The 22,100-nt window shown below is 46.1% G+C and overlaps 1 protein-coding gene across 2 annotated transcripts in view; it reads left to right on the plus strand.

Moving 5' to 3' along the window:
- TGFBR3 (transforming growth factor beta receptor 3) overlaps positions 1-22,100 on the plus strand; it is a 201,858-nt gene that overhangs the window by 133,771 nt on the left and 45,987 nt on the right. For both annotated transcript variants that reach the window (XM_046015836.1, XM_046015830.1), the window contains exons 5-6: positions 16,280-16,463; positions 21,689-21,857. In XM_046015836.1, coding sequence (XP_045871792.1) covers positions 16,280-16,463; positions 21,689-21,857 — 353 coding nt within the window. The remainder of the gene's footprint in view (positions 1-16,279; positions 16,464-21,688; positions 21,858-22,100) is intronic.

Here is a 22,100-nt window from a genome sequence, read left to right on the forward strand (position 1 = left end):
TTTTACATGCTTCTAAGGAGGAAAGGCATCTAAGAGGAGGAAAGTCAAAAAATAAGCAGCAACTTCTTCTAGTTTCTCTAGTCCTTCAGGTCACTGTGCTGCAACTTCTATTTTGCAGTCATTTACATTAAAAAGAAAGAAATGGGGGCACCTGGGTGGCTCGGTTGTTAAGCATCTGCCTTGGGCTCAGGTCATGATGCCAGGGTCCTGGGATGGAGCCCCGTACCCCATTAAATTTGAAATTCTGTTAACAACAATTACTTCTTTTTCATATGCCCATGTGATATGTGGGACATACTTATACTCAAAAATTATTCACTATTTATCTGCAACTCAAATTTAACTAGCTGTTCTGTATTTTATCAGGCAACTCTACTCAGAGGTAACTCGGATTTTTGTTTCCGCTGAACACCCTGGCCTGGGTAATAGGAGGCCTGAGTACTAAGAGGTTCTGCCCCAACTCATTCTGTATCATTGGACAAAATCACTTCAGTCCTTGGGCCTCAGTTTCCTCATCCCTATAGTGAGGAGGTGGTACTAGCCAGCCTCTAAAGAGACTTTCTGATTCTTTGATAATATGGCTGCTAGGTATTACATCCCAGTTTAATTGGAGACAGAAAATGGTAATCTGAACATTGCCTCTTCAGCAAATCCAAGTAAATATCAGGGCAGAGCAGTTGAGAAAAAAAAAAAAAAATGAAAGAAACCAAATGCTATGCTATTGGCTTTGGAATAAAAATAAATCAAGATTTAATCCTAATGAAAAAATGTAAATGAATACCAGGAACATGCTTAATATTTAAAATCTAGTTTTGGGTTCCAGAGATGGGGGGAGGGGTGGGTGAAGAGCCTGAGGTTGCCAAAATCTGGTTTATTCCTTTTACTTCAACTTGGAGGAAAAAAGGTCTAACTATTTTGGGCCTCTGCCACCAAACCACAGGCGGTTCTCGATCTGCACTGCAGTTTGGATGACTGACAAGCCTCAGTGAAAAACAAGTGCTATTTGTTTTCCTGTGCCCAGTATTTAACTGGAAATCAGAAGGTGAAATTTCCAATCAGTTGTTAAATAGCCCCAGATGTGCGCTCAGCTCCGCTCGAGGAAGGGACACGCACAGCCTATGCCACGGCACATGTCCACACGTTCCTTTTCATGACTCCAAGTGATGTGTAACGGAGGGTTGTAGTATCCAAAAATGCCCTTTGAATAACTCAGGCATTCACGTTCAGTTGTGGAGGAGGGAACTTTGAAAAAAAAATTCCCATATCCTTCACTACGTTACATTTAAAAATCTGGAAATGATTTTTTTTTCCCTCTCAAAATTCCTCCTTTCCCTTATTTGGCAGCTCTCCCCACATGGGGAAAACATGGATTAGCATACCTGGGATGACGGTTTATGCATCTACTTGTTCATTCATCCCACACCCGGTTTTTAGTGCCTGCGGGCTGTTGGGAAGTGAGGCTAGGTATGGAGAATTCCAGAGAGAAGTGGAGTGGACTGCCTGCCCTCGAGGAGCTGCCCGGAAATGAAGAGATGGGGAATTGCTGTTCAGTGTCGGGGGTGCCATTGTTGGCTCCTGAAGGTGGGAGAAGCTGAGACACCCCTCTGTGAGGTGGGCCGAGGAGCAGTGTGGGTCGGGGTTGCAGACGCGAGCACAGCTCCTTGCTCGACCCCGAGTGTCCCTCCTGTATGCTAGGAGTACACAGACCAGGGCTCCATGTATACCCTTTTGGAATTTCCAGTGAGGCTTTCCCCAGATAGATTCTCTCTCAGAGGCAGATTAAATAACTAAACATTTCAGGATTTGTTCTTCTTTTTAAAAAATGTCTCTTGTGGAATGACTCACTGTGCCCTGTGGGATATATCTAGTGGTTGTGTACCATACATTTCTGTTCCAGAGGCTGCTTATCTGTTGGTGTTGTGGCTTGTCCGTAAGAGCCCTAATTGTACAGGGCTTGATCCTCTCGTGAACTGGGGTCAGTCAACTACCATATTTCCTAGGAACGAGTTTCTGGCCCATTTGTGGTAAGAGAGCTCTTCCTAAATGTCACTGTGGCAGTTAGAGCGTTGGCAGGAGTCCAATTTCAGCTGGCAATCCTGGTACAGAAAGAGTTTCTTGGAAGACTTCCTAGGATTTATCTTCACTTGCCGGGTTGAGGCTTGTGAACTTTGCCAGTGAGTGGCCCCTTGGCCTTATGGGGTTTGCCTGGGTGTATTCTTCCTGATCAAGACATCCTGTCCTGGAGGGTTCACGTAAGCGTCGACTTTTCCTGGCTCGGCTGGACTTGCCCTGTCATGTCTGTGTGTAGGCCTGAGCCACATCTCTGTGAAGGCTTTGCTTTCACTCAACAAATTGAGGTTAAATAAACTCGATTTTACTGGGGGCGGGGGGGAGGCTGGTTTCTTCGCGGAGAGTTCTGTTCCTTGCTTTAAGGCTTTACTGTCCAAGGCTAATCTGGCAATCTGATGGGGCTGCCCCTCCCAGGTTCTGGGCAGTTGTATCAAATGTGACCTTGCTGGTGCCCTCAGTTAATGTCATGGGCAGCCTCCAGGGACTGTTCGGTAGAAGAAGTGAGTGTTTTGTTAAGGGAGGTTGCAGAATATTTTTTCATGTCATAGGAGGGAGAGAAACTTGTCTCTTGGGAGACTGTGGTGAGGCTGGCTTGAAAGCTCATGGCAATGCCTTGGTCCTCTCATAAGTTGTAGACAGTGAGGCCCTTGGTAAGCATTCCCCACAGGTGGATTGCATTCCCATCTCTGGTGGGGACTATGTAATGGCCCAACTCCTTCCTGGGCACGGAATCATCGGGTTTATTTGAGGCAGCCCAGTTCTGGCCCTCTAGATCTCCATCATGCAACCCCTGGCTTGGAAACTGATTTCTGCTGGGGAAGAAAGGGCCCCTTTGGCCTTTCTTATTTCTTTGTCCAAGGTAGAATGTGTATCCTGAGAACAGTTTTTGCTCTCGGTTTTTGCCATCGGTCCTCAGATGGCCTCTAAATGCCCCTGAGCCAAGGAGTCCTCTTCACTCTGCCCCTGCCTTGCCCCGTTTGGGTGGTGAATGACACGGCGGTGAGCTGAGACTCAGAGTAGACTTAGAGGTCAGAGGCTTATCCATTTGCCACCTTGGCCGAAAGCCCACAAAAGCCCATTTGATCTCCAGCCCTTCCGTGTTCATCACAGAGAGTCTGTTCTGGAGATGCTATAGTTTCTGGCTGATAGAGGCTGCTGGGCCATGTTCAGAGCTACTGTTTGGAGACACTACCGCTCTACTTGAAAACAGGGTTCATATATCCTCTCCTGGCAGTTTGGACAAGAAGGCAAGGGTCCAGTCACAGTGAGGAATGAATTGTGGCCTGTCAGCCAGATGACCCTTGTGGCCTGTCTTGAGGCTGTGTATACATGTATGTGTACATTTGACAAACACTTAGAGCTAGGCCCTCTTCCAAGCGGTTTACGTATATTACCTTATTTAACTTTTGTAACAAGCCAGTGAAGTGGGTCCTGTTATCTTCCACATTTTAACATGAGGGAATCCATTTCCACAAACACTAGGTAAGTGATCAGTAAGGATCTTCTTGGTTATTATCTCCAGGTGTACTATTGCTAGGGGGCTAAGGTGGGACTCTGTCCACCCAGCTCTGCTGAGTCCTTGAGTTCCGTAGCTGACTGCTCCATGATAGTGGACTAAAACAGCTCTCTAGTGGGAAAGGAAGTCTGTGGTTCTATTGTCAGCTCTGCTTTCTACCAGCGGTGTGGCTCACACAGATCCTATAGCTTCTCTGAGTGTTAATTTCCTTGTCTATAAAATGGAACTTAGGTTATCGATCTTGATCAAGAGGAATTCTGTAAAGGGAATTCTAAGAACCTATTTGGAGCCATGCACTTGTAAATTTCCGTTTGTGTCCATTTGAACCCGGGTTGGCAGATTGAATGTAAGTTAAAAGAAAAAAAGGAAAATCTTTCCGGGTGAGGGATTTCTCAGAAGTACATTTGGAGGGCAAAAACAGGTCAAGGATCGAGGCAAGTAATAGTAATGATGCCAACGTTTTATTTTTTCCTGAAAAATACCCCTTACTTTTTCTTTTCCCCTCCCTCCTTTTCCTTCCTTCTTCCTTCTGTTCTCTCTCTCTCTCTCTCTTTTTTTTCTCTTTAAGGGAGGGAGAGAGCATGCATGCAGATGCATGCACACGTGAGTGCCAGGCTGGGGGTGCAGAGGGAGAAGGGAGTCTTATGCGGAGTCAGCGTTGAGCCCAATGTGGGGCTTGATCTCATGCCCTGAGATCATGACCTGAGCTGAAACCAAGATTTGGACACTCAGCTGACTAAGCCACCCAGGCTCCCCTGAAAAATACCCTTTAGATGGCACATGCACTTTAAGTTTTGGGTCATGCTCATCCTAAAATCCTGCTAACATTGGCGGATGAGAAAGTAAATTTAGGAGTCTGGAGAGCTCAGTTTCTAAGACGGTCGAGGGTCCCTGCGTGGCCTGGGATTCTGTTTTGGAAAGCTGTACATTATAAAGCAGCTCATGCTTCATTAATTTGGTAACTTGTGTGGACTGAATCTGTATTTCAGGTGGAGTGACATATTTTGCTTCTCTTTGTATGTTCACATATACTATCATTTCTGTAACATCGCCATGGGAGATTCGAGTATTGTTTTTGTAGTGGCCCACATTCAAGTTTGTGCATGTTTATACTCACATGGCAGCATCTCAGAGCTTTCTTCTTGGACATGTGCAAACATGTTGGGTGTTAAGAACAGAGGGCACTTTCAGTCCTTTAGTTCTTTCTAGTTCAGCAAAAATAAAAATTAAAAGCAGAGGGTGACTGTCATGAATGTTCTGAGAAAAAGCGTTGAGTATGTTTTATGTCGTTTTAGTAGAAGAAAGTAATCTGGTCGTAGATACAAAATAAAAAACACCCAAGAATTTTTAAATGGTTGCATGGACTTGTGTTTCTTGAATGCATGGTTGGCAGATACCATAATCACATGGCTCATGAATACGTAGCATTACAAATTATGACTGTAGGTTCTGGGCATGGAAGTTATTATTTCTTTAAAACAAACTTAAAAAAAAAAACATTGAGTCATGATATATGGTTAATAGAAAACAGGTTTCAGATCACATTTCACATCACGTGACTTTGGAGGAAATGGGCAAGCGCAGCCCTCCCAGGAATTGGGAGAGCGTGTGATTTTTTTCCTCTTTCAGAGTGCAGGGTTTAGTCCTCATTTGGGAGGTAAATATTTCAGTACTGTTCCAGTACTTTATGTGAGTTTGTTTTTACTGGACTTTGTGCACAAAATATACCAAAGCATAATCTCAATGCCTTTCTGTGTGGACACTGTTATGAGTCCTAGGGCCCATCTCTAGAGATCCTATTGACATATAAACCTAAATTCTAGAGAAATGCCTGTTCTACTTAATGTCTTTTTTTCCTCTAGAATGGAACTAGTAAATACTTGACACAGCAGGTGTTTTGGAAATATGGATGTGTTTTTCTTTGCCTAATTTGTTGTTCCTGTTTTGCTCTATTTTTCCTAAGCAGACAACTCCAAGAAGAGATTTGTCTGCACAGGGGTCAGGGAAAGGGAATAGGAATGGTAAAAGTTGGGGGTAGGGCCAGACAGAAGTGCAAGAGGAGATGATCTTGATTGTCTACGCACTGCCCCTTGACCAATGCCAAAGTCATATAAATATGTGAAGCTGGGTATGCAAGCAGAACAGAGCAGCCGCAAAGAGCTAGCTAGACAGCCTCAGTAGCAGGCATTCACGCAACTGATAACTCAAGCTCCAAATGGACCACAGCTGAGCCATGGGGTGTGTGTTTGTACGGTTCCTGGAACACATTTTCCTTTGAGATGTCAGCCGGCATTTCTTTATCTTTGGGGAGCTGTGGCTCCTCTGATTTCACAAGGCCCATTTCTTTCTTTTTAGATGTGCAGAAAGGTGACTCCATCCATGACTTGGCTCTACGCTCTTCCGCTGGGCTTTTTTCCTCTCCCTTTCTTTTTTCTACCAGTGCAGAGGAGAGGATTCTTGCTCAATCTGTATGCAATCCTATTCATGCTTGACAAAGATTATTTGGAATTTAAATAATATGTGTATCTGGTGCCTAGAGCAGTGATTCTCGAGTATGCCTTGGAATCACGGGGTGGTGGGAGGAAGGTTATGATGCAATTTCCTGGACCCTACATTCCTCCCCATCCCGGAAACTGCAGGATGATTAAAGTGATCTAAGGAGCACACTTTGTGAAGTATTGGGCTTGAAGAAGCTTCTTGACATTAGTTTACGTTCTGAGAGCAGATCAAGAAGCAGATGGATAGATGGATATTATCAGTGCTTCCTTATGGTCCTATTGGGAGTTCTAGAGCAGTGCTGTTCAGTAGAAATAAAATGTGAACCACAGAGGCAATTTAAAATCTTCTATTAGTGTGTTTAAAAAGATAAAACAAATGGGGCACCTGGGTGACTCAGTTGGTTTAGCATCTGCCTTTGGCTCAGGTCATGATCTCAGGGTGCTGGGATCAAGTTTCGCTTCTGGCTCTCTGCTCAATGGGGAGTTGTCTTCTATCTCTGCCTCTCCCCTCTCTGGTGCTTGCACAGGCTCATGCTGTCTCTCTCTCTCTCGCTTGCTCGCTCTCTCTCAAATAAATAAATCTTTTAAAAAGGTAAAAGAAATAAGTGAAATTAATTGTAATGACATATGTAATTTATTTATTTATTTTTTAAAAAATATTTTATTTATTTATTTGACAAACAGAGATCACAAGTAGTCAAAGAGAGAGAAGGAAGCAGGCTTCCCGCCAAGCAGAGAGCCCAATGCAGGGCCTGATCCCAGGACCATGGGATCATGACCCGAGCTGAAGGCAGAGGCTCCAAACCACTGAGCCACCCAGGCACCCCTGGCATATGTAATTTAGCCCAGCATAATCAAATAATATCATTTAACATGTAATCAATAAAAAAACTGTTGAGATTTCTTTTGCTTTTTTCTTGTGCCGTACGACACAGTACAGATGCTGGTGCCCTTACAACACAGGTCAGTTTCCCTAGCCATATTTCAAGTGAGCAGTGGTGGCATGTGGCTAGTGGCCACTGTCTGGGTGGCTGTGGAACAAGTACAGCCTGCTCCAAGCCACTGGCAGACACGTGACTTGTCATGGCACTCCTTGTTTCTCCACTGCTTCTCTATATGAATGACTTCAGAGTCCTTCTCAGTGACAGAACTTCAGAACTACCAGTTAATCAGACCTCAAGCTTCATTGATTCATTAAACAAATACTTTTTTTAGATTCTATTTTTTTATTTTTATTTATTTATTTTTTTCAGCGTAACAGTATTTATTGTTTTTGCACGACATCCAGTGATCCATGCAATACGTGCCCTCCCTATTACCCACTAGATTCTATTTATTTATTTGACAAAGACACAGCGAGAAAGGGAACACAAGCAGGGGGAGTGGCTGAGGGAGAAGCAGGCTTCCGGAGGAGCAGGGAGCCCCCGATGTGGGGCTTGATCCCAGAACCCTGGGATCACGACCCTAGCTGAAGGCAGACACTTAACGACTAAGCCTCCCAGGTGCCCCAAACAAGTACTTCTTGAGTATCTTTTCTATGCACAACCCTGTGGTAGGTGCTTGGGATAGCCCCACGAACAAAGCAGACGAAGATGCCAGGCTCTGAGGGAGCCTCTGTGCTGGTGGGTGGGGTGGTCAATAAGCATAATAAATTAGTAAAGTATTTGATAGTTTGGAAGTGACTGTTTGGCAATCTAATAGCAATAAGAACATGGGAAGCAGGTTTGGGCGGGGGGCATTGGGATTGCTAGAGTGGAGCTGCTGGCCGGTTGGAGTATAATTTTAAATAGGCCCCATGAGAAGGTAACAGGGAGTGGCCTTGAAGAGAGTGAGGTGAAACTTGAGGTGAGACTTCTTTATCAGGATCGTTGGCCTGGGAGCATTCTTTTTTTTAAATATTTATTTATTTATTTATTTTCAGCGTAACAGTATTCATTGTTTTTGCACCACACCCAGTGCTCCATGCAATACGTGCCCTCCCTGATACCCACCACCTTGTTCCCCCAACCCCCACCCCCACCCTCAGCCCCTTCAAGACCCTCAGGTTGTTTTTCAGAGTCCATAGTCTCTCATGGGCCTGGGAACATTCTTTGTTAGGTGAGGGCAGGGAGCCGGGAAGAAGGGGACAGGATGAGGTGAGTCCTTATGGGATAGCACCATCCTCAGCAAAGTTTCCATCTCCCCCCTCACTGAAGACCAGACCAACTTGGGGGAGGCCCAGAGGAATACTGTGAGGCAACCCCCAGGCCTCTGAGTCAGCCGCTGGGCTGAGTTAAGTGCTAAAACAGAGAACCCCTGTTCCAGGAAAATGGTGACTGCACCCATCAGCCCAGATTTGTTCACTTTGCTTGGGATTGGGAGATAAATCTTGAGGCTTCCGTGGATCTGCTTAGGACTTTAAGAGTTAAAGCTTAAACGCAGGTGTGGAAACAAAAGGGCCGGTTGCCTCTTTTGCTTTTTTCTTGCTCTTTTTGGACAAGGTTGTTGAATCTGATCCAGAAAAAATAATAAACTTGGCTCTCGTTGCCTAGCTGTAAGTTCTTGTCATAAAACTCCCAGCACTGGCAGATAGAGTAATGTTCTGCTCTTTAAAAAAAAATCTGGTAGCATAACCAGAATCGAAAATACAAACGTCATGCAGGTTTAAGGAGGAACGAGCATTCAGGAGGGGAAGGTAGCTCCGTGTGCCTCTCGGCAGCCCAGGGGTTGTTGGGCCGTAAAGTGCTTCCCGTTTGCCCCTTCGCAGACACTCACTTGCTAAGGATCAGGATTCTTGTAGCTCAGCGCTCCGTTCGTTCCCACAGGAAGACATTTGTCATGTCAGGGAATGTCAGAGGATTGGGTTTTAATTAGCAAGCAGGAAGAAAGTTCACTGAATTGGGGGGTGGGGGAGGGAAAGGTGTGGAACTACTGAATGATTTAATAATTGGTTTTTAGTTGGAGTTATTGGGTGAAAAAGCCAATCATGGGGTTTAGAGGTTGGCTAAGAGATCATTTTCCAGGCAATGAAGGAAGTAAGGAGTTCAGATTACAGGAATGAAGAAATTATGGCATATCCTTTCCTGGAAATAACAGGACTGAGTTCCATTCAAGAAGCAGTTCCCAAGTCCCTGCTTTGTGCCAAGCTCTATGCCAGGCCCGGGAGATTTAGAATGAACAGGGCGCTCTTGTGGCCCTCCTGGTGTTGTTCTTTTTCAGTTTTGGTGATAAACAGTCATGGTTCTTGTGAGAGAGGGGCTCAACGAGAGGTGTGACAAGGCACCTGTACCCCACTCCACTCTGAGGAAAGGAGGGGAGTCTGGGAGGCTTGGGAGGAGTGGTCCAGGTGGGGAGCAGGGCGTAGAAAGACTCAGGAGCCTGAAGCAGCAGGATGTGTCTGCCACTGAGTGATCCTATATGGTGAGGAGATGGGGGAGCGATGGGGAGTGGAGCAGGCAGAGACCCTCTCTGGTCATGTGCCAGCTAAGATGCTTAATACTATCTCGCATCATCATGTGTGGACTTTTTAGAAAGATCTCTCAGGTGCCAGGGTGGAAGAAGGAGATAGGATTGGCAGCTTGGAGGATGGGAGGTGACTGTGATGCCTGAGGTATAGATTGCTTGAGATATTAGAGCCAAAAATGGGGTGGTAGCTTGGCGAGTACCTACAGCTAAGGTGGAGAATGGGGGATGCAATAAATAGTGTTGGAAAGTTTCTGCTGTTTTATACAAATATAAAATCCTTGCTCTTAACACTTTTTTTTTAAAACAATTCCATCGGGCTCTCTGCTTAGCAGGGAGCCTGCTTCCCCCTCTCTCTCTCTGCCTGCTGTCTGCCTGCTTGTGATCTCTCTCTGTCAAATAAATAAATAAAATCTTAAACAAACAAAAAACAATTCCATATTCACTCATGTCGGTATTTTCTTTGCAGTTGTGATTGTAGCCCCTCTTTTTCTTAGAAAAAAATATTTTTGGTTATTGTTATTCTCTTTACACCTATGTCCTTCCACAGAATAACCCAGGCCAGACTCTAATGAGGGTACCATGCCATGAAGATGAAGCAGGGGCGAGGATGCTGACCGGCTGAGGGACAACAGTGACAGACCGTGTCCCCGGGCAGGTTCTAGCATGATGCCCTTAGAGATGAGATGAGGACAGTTCTGGGGGATTCCTCTGTAGATGCTGGACGACCTGCGACCCCAGCGCGTGCTATTCAGCATGCGGGGGTCAGCACGGGGTGTACCTGAAAGGCCACAGACCTTGGCCTGGTCTTAATCCACCGCTCAGGGATTCAGATGAAAGTTTAGAAGGTACAAATACGAAATACAGTGATGTTGACAGCCAACAGAATGAGGATTTTTATGTGTTCTCCACAGACTTCGAATATGGGTCTAAGGAATAAATTTAAGACTCTGTATTTATAGGAAAGAGTTACTGGTACAAGGGAGGGATGCAGAAAGCCTCGACCCAATAAAGACCTGGGGAGTTAGGGCCCACCCTCTCCTCCGTCACCTCCCTGGCATGAGCTGCTACCCTTTCTCCCCAGGATTATTGCAGAAGTCTACCCCTGGCCTCGTGCTCTTGTCTCTCTTCAGTCTAGACTGGTCATAGCAGCCAGAGTAATTCTTTTTTTTTTTTTTTTTTCTTTTCTTTTTCATTTTATTTATTTTTTCAGCGTAACAGTATTCATTCTTTTTGCACAACACCCAGTGCTCCATGCAAAACGTGCCCTCCCCATTACCCACCACCTGTTCCCCCAACCTCCCACCCCTGACCCTTCAAAACCCTCAGGTTGTTTTTCAGAGTCCATAGTCTCTTATGGTTCGCCTCCCCTCCCCAATGTCCATAGCCCGCTCCCCCTCTCCCAATCCCACCTCCCCCCAGCAACCCCCAGTTTGTTTTGTGAGATTAAGAGTCATTTATGGTTCTGTTAAAACATTTGTTAGTTGTTTTCATGAACCTCTAGTGGTGGCCCATCTCACCCAGACTAAACACCATAAGTCCTTACCAGAAGGGTAAGGTTGGGCTAGGGTAAGGTCAGATGGGACCTCCTGGTCTCTCTGACCTCTCTGACCTTTTCACCTACCTGTGCCCTCCCGCAACGCCCATCCCAGTGCTCTGGCCACATGAGCCTCCCCACTCGCCCTCGCCCCACCTTTGCCGTTTCTGCTGTCCCAGCCACGGACGTTTTCCTTCTTACACCCACGCGCAGGGCTTGCTGTCTCTCTCTTTCAGGGATTTAACTGCTCAATGACTTCCTCAGTTGGACTTTCCCCACGACAACATTTAAACCTTCTCCTCTCCTCTTTGCACAGCACTCCGTAGGATATTGCATATTTGACTGACTTACTGTGCTCCTCTGACTTCCTTACTAGACTGTAAGCTCCACAAGGATGGGGAGTTTTGTCTGTCACCTTCTGTACTATTATCCCAGCATCTCCAGTGGTACCTGGCATGGGGGGAGCAGGTGCTCAATAAATATTTGTCACAAGTATGTTTAAAGTATAAATTAAGGAATATGAGATACCAGCAGGGTTCAGCTGATGGAAAAGCTTAATGTGATTTGGCGCCTCGTTAAGGGTCCACATATATGTAGAAAGAGATGTATGTTAAGGAATTAGCTCGTATGATTATGGAGGCTGGCAAGTCCCCCAGATCCTTAGAGTCTGCCTCAATTTGAATCCGAAGGCCAGCAGGCTACTGTAGAAGCAGGAAGAGCTCTGTCCCAGTCTGAAGGAGATGAGCTTGTCAGGCAGGAGATTTTCTCTTACTCAGAGGGAAGGGCCAGGCCTTCAACTGATTGGAAGCCCTCACTTGATAGGAGGGGTAGGCTGTTTTACTCAGTCTACTGATGTAAATGTTAATATCATGCACAGACACCCTCACGAAAATACTCAGAATCATATCTGACCAACACTCTGGGCACCCTGTCAGGCTGACACAGAATTAACCATCACAGTGCCTTTGTCGGACCACACCCCAAACCCCAAGTCTTGTCCCAGGCACTGTGTTTCCGAGACTATGCTGGTAAAGCTCTGAGAACCACAATATCTGCAGAGTTGTTGAAGGGACTGGAAATAGTGCCCTGAAGAACCAAAGTCGTGATCGGGGTCAAGGGACATCTTCCAACGTTTGAAGGCTTGTCTCGGGGAGAGAAGAAGAAGGAGTTCTTGGTCTGGAAGGCAGAGCTCCGACACGTGGGCCAAAGGCAAAGCTTCCAGAGAGAACAGAAATCTGCCTTGGGAGCTGGTGAGGTCTTCTTTCTGGCAGGATTGTTGCAGAGGCCAGCTGTGACCAGGAGTCAGAAGTCTCCTGCTCTGGTCTTGCTCCAGTGCTGACTCTCTGACCTTGGGTAGGTCCACAGCTTCTCAGAGCTTTCTTCTTCTCTGCTGTAGAAATCATAGTGGCCTCGCTCACAGGTCGTCCAAGGATCACATGGAAATAACATTACCTTCTAAAACTCAGTGGGGCTTGGGGGAGGCCTTTGTCGGCGTCCAGCTTTGTCTGAGCCAGGAGAGCGGGTGGTCAGGAGTGCTGACTAACCCCTTGCCATAGCAGAAAATTTCCACTGACCTGCAGTCAGGGACACTTCACTGCCTCTGGCAGCTTTGCTTTCTTCTCCTTGGAATGTGCCTGAGGAGTGGCAGTTCACTCCTTCTCCAAATTCCTCTGCCGTGAGTGTGTGAGCCGAGTTGCTGCTGGCCCCGGGAGAACACAGACCTGAGCTCAGTTGACGGTGCTTGGGGGCATCAGCCAGGAGTTGACCCTTCTTGAAGAAGCATTGGCCATGCCATCAGATTGCTTTTCTGTGACTTGAGCATACGTTTTGAAGTTGCTCCCTATTTCTTCTCTTATTGACACAGTAGAGCCCACGTTCCACTCTGAAGGAATGCATTCTCTGTAAAATGCTTAATACTCAAGTGCTTTAGTTTATAGCTATCCCGTGATGAGCACAAAAGAGAGGAGCCTCCAAGGTGCCTGCCTAAACATTCAGAACTGTGCTGGCAGAGGGACAAAAGCCTTTGCACTGTTGTGGGTTTTTCTCAGTGACAGGCTTGATAAAAATGACTTTTTATCACAAGTCCTTTAGCCTCCATTAGCACAAGGCTTTTCGGTGAAAAGAAGGTTTTGCTACAGTGCTTAAGTCATTAAAAACCAGATAAACTCTGGAGTTCAGTGTTGGTGAGTAGCTACGCCTTGGAGGATTTAGACGAGGGTTGGCAGGTAAACGGTTCGGAAACTTTTTCTTAGGCATTGTCAAAACAAGCGCAAAGCTAAACTGTCTCCACTGGTTTTGCTTGTATATAACTGGCATCAGGACATTTAGCAAATGTCATTATCACACCTCGGAGCACTTCGTGGAGCCTGATGGTAGGTGTGCAGGAGGGGGTAACTACATATGTTAGAGGTCGTCATTTAATGTCCAGCTTAGTAATGATTAGTTCTCAGCTTCCTGGGCCAGTACGAACGGGGAAGCTTCTCTTATTCTTTATTAAGTACTGGACAGCCCAGCTTCTGGCATAGAGAGGACTGTCGATTTGGGGATCCAGTCTGGGGATCCAGTAGATGTTTGAATGTTACTAATGTGCAGTCAGTTCATAGCGTAGACCAGCATTTCTCAGTCACGGTACTATTGACATTTTGGCTAATTCTTTTTTTTTTTTCTTTTCTTTTAAAGATTTTATTTATTCATTAGAGAGAGAGAGAGAGCGAGAGAGCACACAAGCAGGGGGAGAGGCAGGCAGAGGGAGAAGCAGACTCCTCGCTGGCCTGGAAGCCCAAGGCAGGGCTTGATCCCAGGACCTGGAGATCATGAAGGCAGATGCTTAATCATCTGAGCCACCCAGGCGCCCCCATTTAGGCTAGTTCTTGCTTGTGGGGGCTGCAATTGTAGAATGGGGGGCAGGGATGCTGAGGAGCACCCTGGCCTCTGTTCACTAGACAGCCCCTCCTCCCAGTTGCGACAATAAAAAAATATTTCCAGACATTGCCAGAAGTCCCCAGGGGGACAGAAATCACTCCAGTTAAGAACTACTGGTATAGAGGAAGCTGCAAGGTACCCACACTGCCCCTGACCTATAATAATGCTTTTCAAACTATGGATCACTCGGTACTAAGTAAGGCAGGGCTTCTCCACCATGGCTGAGCTTGGGAATAGGGGCCCTTCAGATATGCTGATGTCTGAGTCTCATCCCTAAGATTCTAATTGGTCTGGGGGGGTGGCCTGGACCTCAGGATATTCAGAAGCTCTTAAATGCTTCTACTTCTCAGCCAAGAGTGAGACCACAGCATCAGTAGGTCATGGAATCAATCTGGTGAAGAACTTCTTTGCTGGCATTTAAAAAAAATACAGTAGTGCCCGCTCACCTGCCGTTTTACTTTCCATGGTTTCTTTGATTGGTGGTCAGCTGCGGTCTAGAAGCAGACAAATTGTCAGGAGGTCACTGGTAGCCTAACACTGCGTCACAATGCCTGTGTCAGCCTCACTTCATCTCCTCATGTAGGATTTTTTTTTTAAGATTTATTTATTTATTTTAGTGAGAGAGAGAGAGCAAGCGAGCTCACATGCAGGGGGAGGGGCAGAGGGAGAGAGAGAACTATCTCAAGCAGCCTCCCGATGAGCGTGGAGCCCAACATGGGGCTCGATCTCATGACCCTAAGGTCATGACCTGAGCTGAAATCAAGAGTCAGACACTTTACCAGCTGAGCCACCAAGAAGTCCCTCCTCACGTAAGCATTTTATAATCTGACATCATCACAAGAAGAAGGGCAAATATAGTACAATAAGATGTTTTGAAGAAGACCACATTCACATAACTTTTATTTACAACATATTGTTTTAATTCCTCTGTTTTAGTACTGATTATTATTAATATCTTACTATGTGTCAGTTATAAATTAAACTTTATTATAGGTATGTATGTGTAGGAAAAAACATGGCGTACATAGGGTTCAGTACTGTCTATGGTTTCAGGAATCCACTGGGGGGTCTTGGAAGGTGTGCCCCACAGATAAGGGGAGACTACTGTACATACATATAATTGAATAGAAACTGTTAAGGCCAGCACAATAGTTAGGATAAGTACCATTTTGTATGTACATTCAGCTTGAAAACAGTGCTGTAAGCGATAGAACCATAAGCAAAATTCCTGCTCTCACCTGCCTTTGGTCAGTTATTTATAATCCCTTCAGAAACTGTTGTGCTTTTTGTTAGTGGTAAATTGTTAATGTGAAATTTAACACATTTATAGTTGCGTGACTTGGGAATTTGGGAATTTGTGAACATTTTTGCTGACAATTTGAGGCTTCACCCTGACATTCATAAAATCATTTATTTTTGCAAATGCTAGCCAGTGAAGATGACATGCATATTTTCATCAACTAAATTTGATTACAGTGCAGCAACGAGATGATAATTTTCCTCCTTTGTATGTGTTAATTATATATACCATGATGTGCTAGGTCAGCGATTGTCTAAATACATCGAGCAAGAATGTGGTACTTGCATAAATCATTCTGAAAGTTGTACTGGGGTCAGTCCAGCAGCCTCTTGACTTCGTTATCTGGGGGTATTTGGGGGTCTTCAAAATAAACGGTGGCATACGTGCATCTCACTTCTAGGAAGCAGTGTAATGTGGTAGAAGACTGGCAGTCTCCAGTCGCTCTTTTTTTATCTCTGTGTTCAGGAGAACGTAAACCGAAGGGGGATTCTTGCTGTGTCTCCGTGGTGGTTGACTTTTGGTGGATGCTGTGGTCATGGATGACCTGAAAGTCAAGTTTACTTGCTAGCAGGACTTTGGATTGCTTGTCCTGATCTTGAAGGCCACTACAAACCCATCACAGTACTCATCAAGGCTTTCCACTTGACTTGAAAACCGTTACTTGAAATTACTTCAATGCAGATATCAGAAAAAAACAGCAATGATCATTCACAATGCACTCTGCGGTCTCTCATCGCGGAGTTCTTTGAAAATTCTTAGGGACATCCTGCGTCATTGGTAGCTTTGTTGTTTCCTGGGAGAAGTAGCCTTGGGACTGTTTTCTTGAATCAGCTGCTGAAAAAAGATGATCAGCCTGTGTAACAAAGAGAAAGAAGATGGATTGACAAATACCCATGGGTTGACAAGTGCTCTCTTTAATTATGATTCAGCTCCCCGTGACTGCTCCACAGTAAATATGTATGTTCCTCTATTCTATTCTATTCTGTTTCCTCTAGGTGTCTCAGGGTTCCACGGTCCAGTTTTCATCAGGAAACTTCTCCTTGTCAGCAGAAACAGAAGAAAGGAGCTTCCCCCATGGAAACGAACATCTGTTAAATTGGGCTCGAAAGGAGTATGGAGCAGTCACTTCTTTCACTGAACTCAAGATAGCAAGAAACATTTATGTTAAAGTGGGAGAAGGTAAATTTTATGTGGTTTCAATTAATGACTGATTTATGACACTCAGTTGTTTTCTTTTCAGAGACCAGGTGGTTAGGGCAAGGAATCCTAGAATTACAGAATGTTGGCCCTGGCAGGGACCCGGGAGATCACTGGGCCTGCTCCCCTCACACTCCCTCCTTCTCTTTTTTTCCTTCTGAGGAAACAGGCCTGGTAACAGCCAAGTAGGAAATGGGGAATAACATGGTTGAGAGAGGAGGAGGTTGTGGTGTAGGGTTTAGAAGACAGCCATGCACAGAAGTCAGAGTAACTGAAGGGTGAGAATCTGAGGTGAGGGAAAGGAGGTGATCGCCAGTGGAAAGGAGGAGTTACCGGAAGGAGTCAACAGTTAGGGCATCCCCTTGCCTGTTAACCTGCAAACATTGGAAGCCAATATTAGTTCATGATCTCGAAACATTGGTTAGATTTTGGACAATAGCAGAGGAAACGTGTTTTAATATATTTTTAAAACTTATGCCAGTTACAAGGACAAATTACTGGAGAAAGGAACTGTGTGGCCTTGATAAGAGAGGGTCCATTTTAATTTCCTTGCCTTGCAGAGGGATATAAATATCTGGTCAGTCAGCTTGAAGGCCCATTTTTAAAAATAACTTCTTTCATCATTATTTTTAGTTGAGCATATTTGGAGCCCCCCTGAGTTCCTAGAAATAACAACTCTCGTGAATGAGTTCGTGTAGTCAGGTGATGATGTGAAAACCGCGTGTCTCATCTTCAGCGTCCATCTGCTTTCTGTTGAGTTCTACAGCACGTGTCACCGCTTTCACAGGCTACATGACAGCACAGCACCGGTTATGGAGTGCTTGTTCACGGCCCGTTCTTATACTTGGGTTGTGTGACAGGTGCAGGAAAGGACACGGATGTTGGAGTGTGTGCTGTGTGCACAGGCCACAGCGCGGCCGCAACAGGTGCCTTTCCCATGGACCCCACTTAACCTCGCCAGTAATCCTAGGAGGAAACCATTATTTCTGCCATTTTACAGGGGGGTTAGTGGTGGGTGAAGCTAGCTTGCTCAAATCCACATTATTAGCCAGGGGCGAAGCCAGAATTCAAACCCAGGTTTCCTGACTCCTGAGTCAAATGCTTGTTTCCTGATGCCATATATTAAGTCTTAGCCAAAGTAAGCACATCCAAAAAATGCAAGTAGGCACCCAGATCGGAAGATTTGTTTTGCAGAGAGAAGAGTTTTAGATGTGTGTTGGGTTCAAAAAGTTGAAGTTTGTTACTGGACTCTGAGGGTGGTCAGGTAGCTTATAGAAGTCAAGTCCCATTGGAATAAAATGAAGAACCTCTTTTTTTTTTTTTTTAATTTTTATTTCTTTGACAGAGAGAAATCACAACTAGGCAGAGAGGCAGGCAGAGAGAGAGGAGGAAGCAGGCTCCCTGCCAAGCAGAGAGCCCGATGCGGGGCTCGATCCCAGGACCCTGGGACCATGACCTGAGCTGAAGGCAGAGGCTTTAACCCACTCAGCCACCCAGGCGCCCCGAAGAACCTCTTTTAACAAAGGTTCTAAGCCACACACCCCACAGTGTGTGTACCCCACAGTGGTCTGCATTGCTGAAGCAGAACTCTAGTAGCATCAAAGAATGCTGATTACCCAGAATTTGTTAGAATAAGAAAAGGTATTACAGTAACATTTAGAATGTTGACCTGTTCTCTTGACAGTGCATGAACTTTTATGCATAGCTGTTGCCTGCCTTGAGAGTGAGGGATTAAGTGATGTCCCCAGGGCCACACACTGAGTCAGGAAAGAACTTAAAGGATGTAGTGTCCAGTCCAGTAAAAACTGGTGACTCCTTAATAACCCCTTTGGAGCCCCTAAAACTTGATTCCAGCCACCAGCTGGGTATGAGTCCCTGGTAGACAGCATGGAGAAGAGCAGTTGGGGGAAATGAGGGTCCTTGGTTGGGTTGGTGGACCACAAGGTGATGTTGTCTGTTACCATGGATCAGGCTCCCCTGAGCGGGACTTCTGAGCCAGCTCCCCAGAACCTGACTTGCCTCTATCTAGCTTGAATCCAGGGATCGCAGCCCAAGAGCCTCCTCTTGCTGTATCCTCAGTGGCTCTCAGATATGGTTCCACCCCAGTAGCATCTTCATCACCTGGGAACTTGTTAGAAATGCCGATTCTTGGGCCTGCCTAAGACCAACCAGATTGAAAACTCTGGGGGGTGGGGTCTAGCCATCTGAGTTTTAACAAGCATGCCTGGTGATTCAGATACGTGCTAACATTGGAGAACTGTGACTGTAACCTGCGTACCTAGAGTGGAAGAATTGAGGAGCTTCAGTTCTTATCCCAGCTGTGAAACTTCAAGCAACCCTCTGATTTCCCACTTAAGCCTCACTTTCCATAGGAGTAAAATGAGGAGTTTGCATTACCACCACCCCCCACCCCCCAACCCCACCCCCCATTCTCAGAGTATATCATTCTGGGTTGCAAAGTTATTTGTCAGTCCTTTCCTAAAATACAAATAAGCACGTGACTCCCCCCCGCCTCCCAAAACTTGCCAGGTTTCTACCCGGGGATTCCCCTTTGTGGTTTCCTTTCTACTTGGCAGTTGGTCTAAGTTTTGGTGCCAGGCGTGCAGAAGGTCGTTCAGGGGGAAAAGAACTCATTACACACATGTACACACAACAGAAAGTGATCAGCTTATTCAGCTTAGCGACAATGGTCTCTGGGACTTGAGCCCTTAATAACACAACTTTTTTTTTTAATTAATTTTTTTATAAACATATAATGTATTTTTATCCCCAGGGGTACCGGTCTGTGAATCACCAGGTTTACACACTTCACAGCACTCACCATAGCACATACCCTCCCCAATGTCCATAATCCCCTCCCCCTCTCCCAACCCCCCTCCCCGCAGCAACCCTCAGTTTGTTTTGTGAGGTTAAGAGTCACTTATGGTTTGTCTCCCTTCTGATCCCATCTTGTTTCATTTATTCTTCTCCTACCCCCCAAATCCCCCATGTTGCATCTCCACTTCCTCATATCAGGGAGATCATATAATAGTTGTCTTTCTCCGATTGACTTATTTCACTAAGCATGATACCCTCTAGTTTCATCCACGTCGTCGCAAATGTCAAGATTTCATTTCTTTTGATGACTGCATAGTACTCCATTGTATATATACCACATCTTCTTTATCCATTCATCTGTTGATGGACATTTAGGTTCTTCCCATAGTTTGGCTATTGTAGACATTGCTGCTATAAACATTTGGGTGCACGAATAACACAACTTTTAAACAAACTTTTCTTAGTGGCTTCAGAGGGTCACAATGTGCATGAGTTTTTAGTTATTTGTCTCCAATCTCACATCATTGTTTGTCCATTCAGGAAACCTATGCCATGTGCTTGCTCTATGCCAGGTGCAATCCGGGCACACCTGTGGACTGGATGGAGCAATAGGCCAGAGTCCCAGGAGGGTCCCAGTCTCTTGAGTTCCAGACTAGCTTGTCCCTGACCCATACACATCCCCTCTGAGTCTTGATTCCATTTCAGTCTTGCCACCCCAGTATCATTTTCCGTCCTGTGATCTGGGGAAGGCATCCGCAGGCCTGCAGCGGCACAGTGTGCGTTCCTCATCTGTTCATCTGGTAAAACCCTCAGCAGATGCGGCCGGGACTGGCAAGGGGAGACTGCTCCAGCCGCTGGAGTCCGTGGAGCCCTGGCCTCTTCTCTCTGAGGGGGTCTGTAGGGAGGAATGCAGGGTGAAGAGCCTGCCTGCTGGGGCCTCGTGAGCTCCTCTGGTCCCATCTGGTCCAGGCCTGGTGCCAAGGGCGCCACGGTTCCTGGAGCCAGGATGCCGCCATGTGTGCTGTGCACCTCGGCCCAAGGGAGGCAATGCAGGCTTGGTGGGGGTTGGGAGCGGGGCAGCATCAGCCCAATCTGGGGACCTCCTGGGCCGATCCCTTTCTCTGGAGTGAAACTTGCATGAGAATTTGAACCCCAGCATCCCGTCCCTTAAATGAAAGAGGCAGAAGTTTGTTTCATTAAAGTGCCAGGGCTCTGATTAATTACCCCTTCTGAAAAAAAAGTTTGCTACACCTAGAACTTCCCTGACACTGGTCCCAGCTGTCATCCTGCCAGCAGTTTCAAGTTCTGTTTAAACATTTAAACCGCTGGCTGGAAATCCCATCAAGCACAGTGCTGTGTGAACGGCGTGTGCCGTTGTGGGACTATCTTCAGACTCTGGGTACTTGTGTCGCCTTCCCCGGTGGAGGTGATGAGCAGCCCCTAGCACAATGGGATGTTGTTTGTGAAAGCACTTTGTAAACTGTAAAGTGTTACCAAAACATTCGTCACCAGTGTGCTGTAAGATTGTGAGAAAGACTAAGTCTGTCCTCACTGTTTCCCCCAAACTCCTTCCTTCAGTCTTCAGATCTGTAGTGTTGTGATGAGAAAATATGAGGGAATGACTAATTCTCCATAGTGGGCCAGAGAATTAATTAGGTGGTTGGTTCTCCTAATAGCAAATATCCAAGGTGGGGAGCGTATCTGGGGAATAGGATAAATGGATTGATTTCAGTTGTGAGTATGCGGGCTGTGAAATATCTATTGGGTTTTTAGGTGCTTGGTAGGCAGAAGACAGCACAGGTCTGCAGCTCAATAAAGGAGTCATGATCTAGGTGCACGTTGAAGCCCTGGGAGTGATGGAGATCATCTGGGAAGAATACGAGACAAAACGGGGATTGAGGAAGGAACGGAGTTCTCAGCCTTGGTTTTGTAGCAGAATCAGCTCTGGAACTTTTCCAGAAAGAAAGCTTCGTAGGCGGTCCCCACCCCCACCCCAGATCTTCTGAATCAGGATCTCTGGGATGGGGTACCAAATAGGTGTGCACCAAAACTGAGGATTGCTGGTGTTTAAAGAATGGGCAGAAGAGGAGGGGGCAGAGAAAGGGACAAGAGCTAGGTCAGAGGAAGTGGATGAGGACAAAGCAGTCTTGCAGAGAACAGGAAAGGAGAAGATTTGGACCCAGAGAGACCACTGGAGTTGGTCAGTAGGAGGTCACTGGCGACTGTATGGGAGGCATTTCAGGGCCGTGGCTTAGGAGTTCTAAGGCACTCCTTGGGCTTCTGGTTCCCTGTGTCCTGCACCTGCTCAGTGTCACTGTCATCTCCCCTCTGAGTCTGGTTACAACATAGCTCCGTGATTTGACGGTTGTCCTGTGCTTCTTTACTTTCAGATCAAGTGTTCCCTCCCACATGCAACATAGGAAAGAACTTTCTCTCACTCAATTACCTTGCTGAGTACCTTCAGCCCAAAGCAGCAGAGGGTTGTGTGATAGCCAGCCAGCCCCAGGATAAGGAAGTACACATCATTGAGTTAATTACCCCCAACTCTAACCCCTACAGGTAAGTAGAGAGAGAGAGAGAGAGAGAGTGTGTGTGTGTGTGTGTGTGTGTGTGTTGAACTGAGAAAAGATGAAAGGGGCATCTGGGTGGCGCAGTCAGTTAAGTATCTAATTCTTGGTTTTGGCTCAGGCATGGTCTCCCAGTCATGAAACTGAGCCCCACGTAGGGCTGCACGCTCAGCCCAGAGTGTGCTTGAGAGTCTGTCCCTCTCCCTTTGCCCCTCCCCCTGCTTGCCCTCTCTCT

This window comes from Meles meles, chromosome 1 (genome assembly GCF_922984935.1).
Source record: "Meles meles chromosome 1, mMelMel3.1 paternal haplotype, whole genome shotgun sequence".
NCBI lineage: Eukaryota > Metazoa > Chordata > Mammalia > Carnivora > Mustelidae > Meles > Meles meles.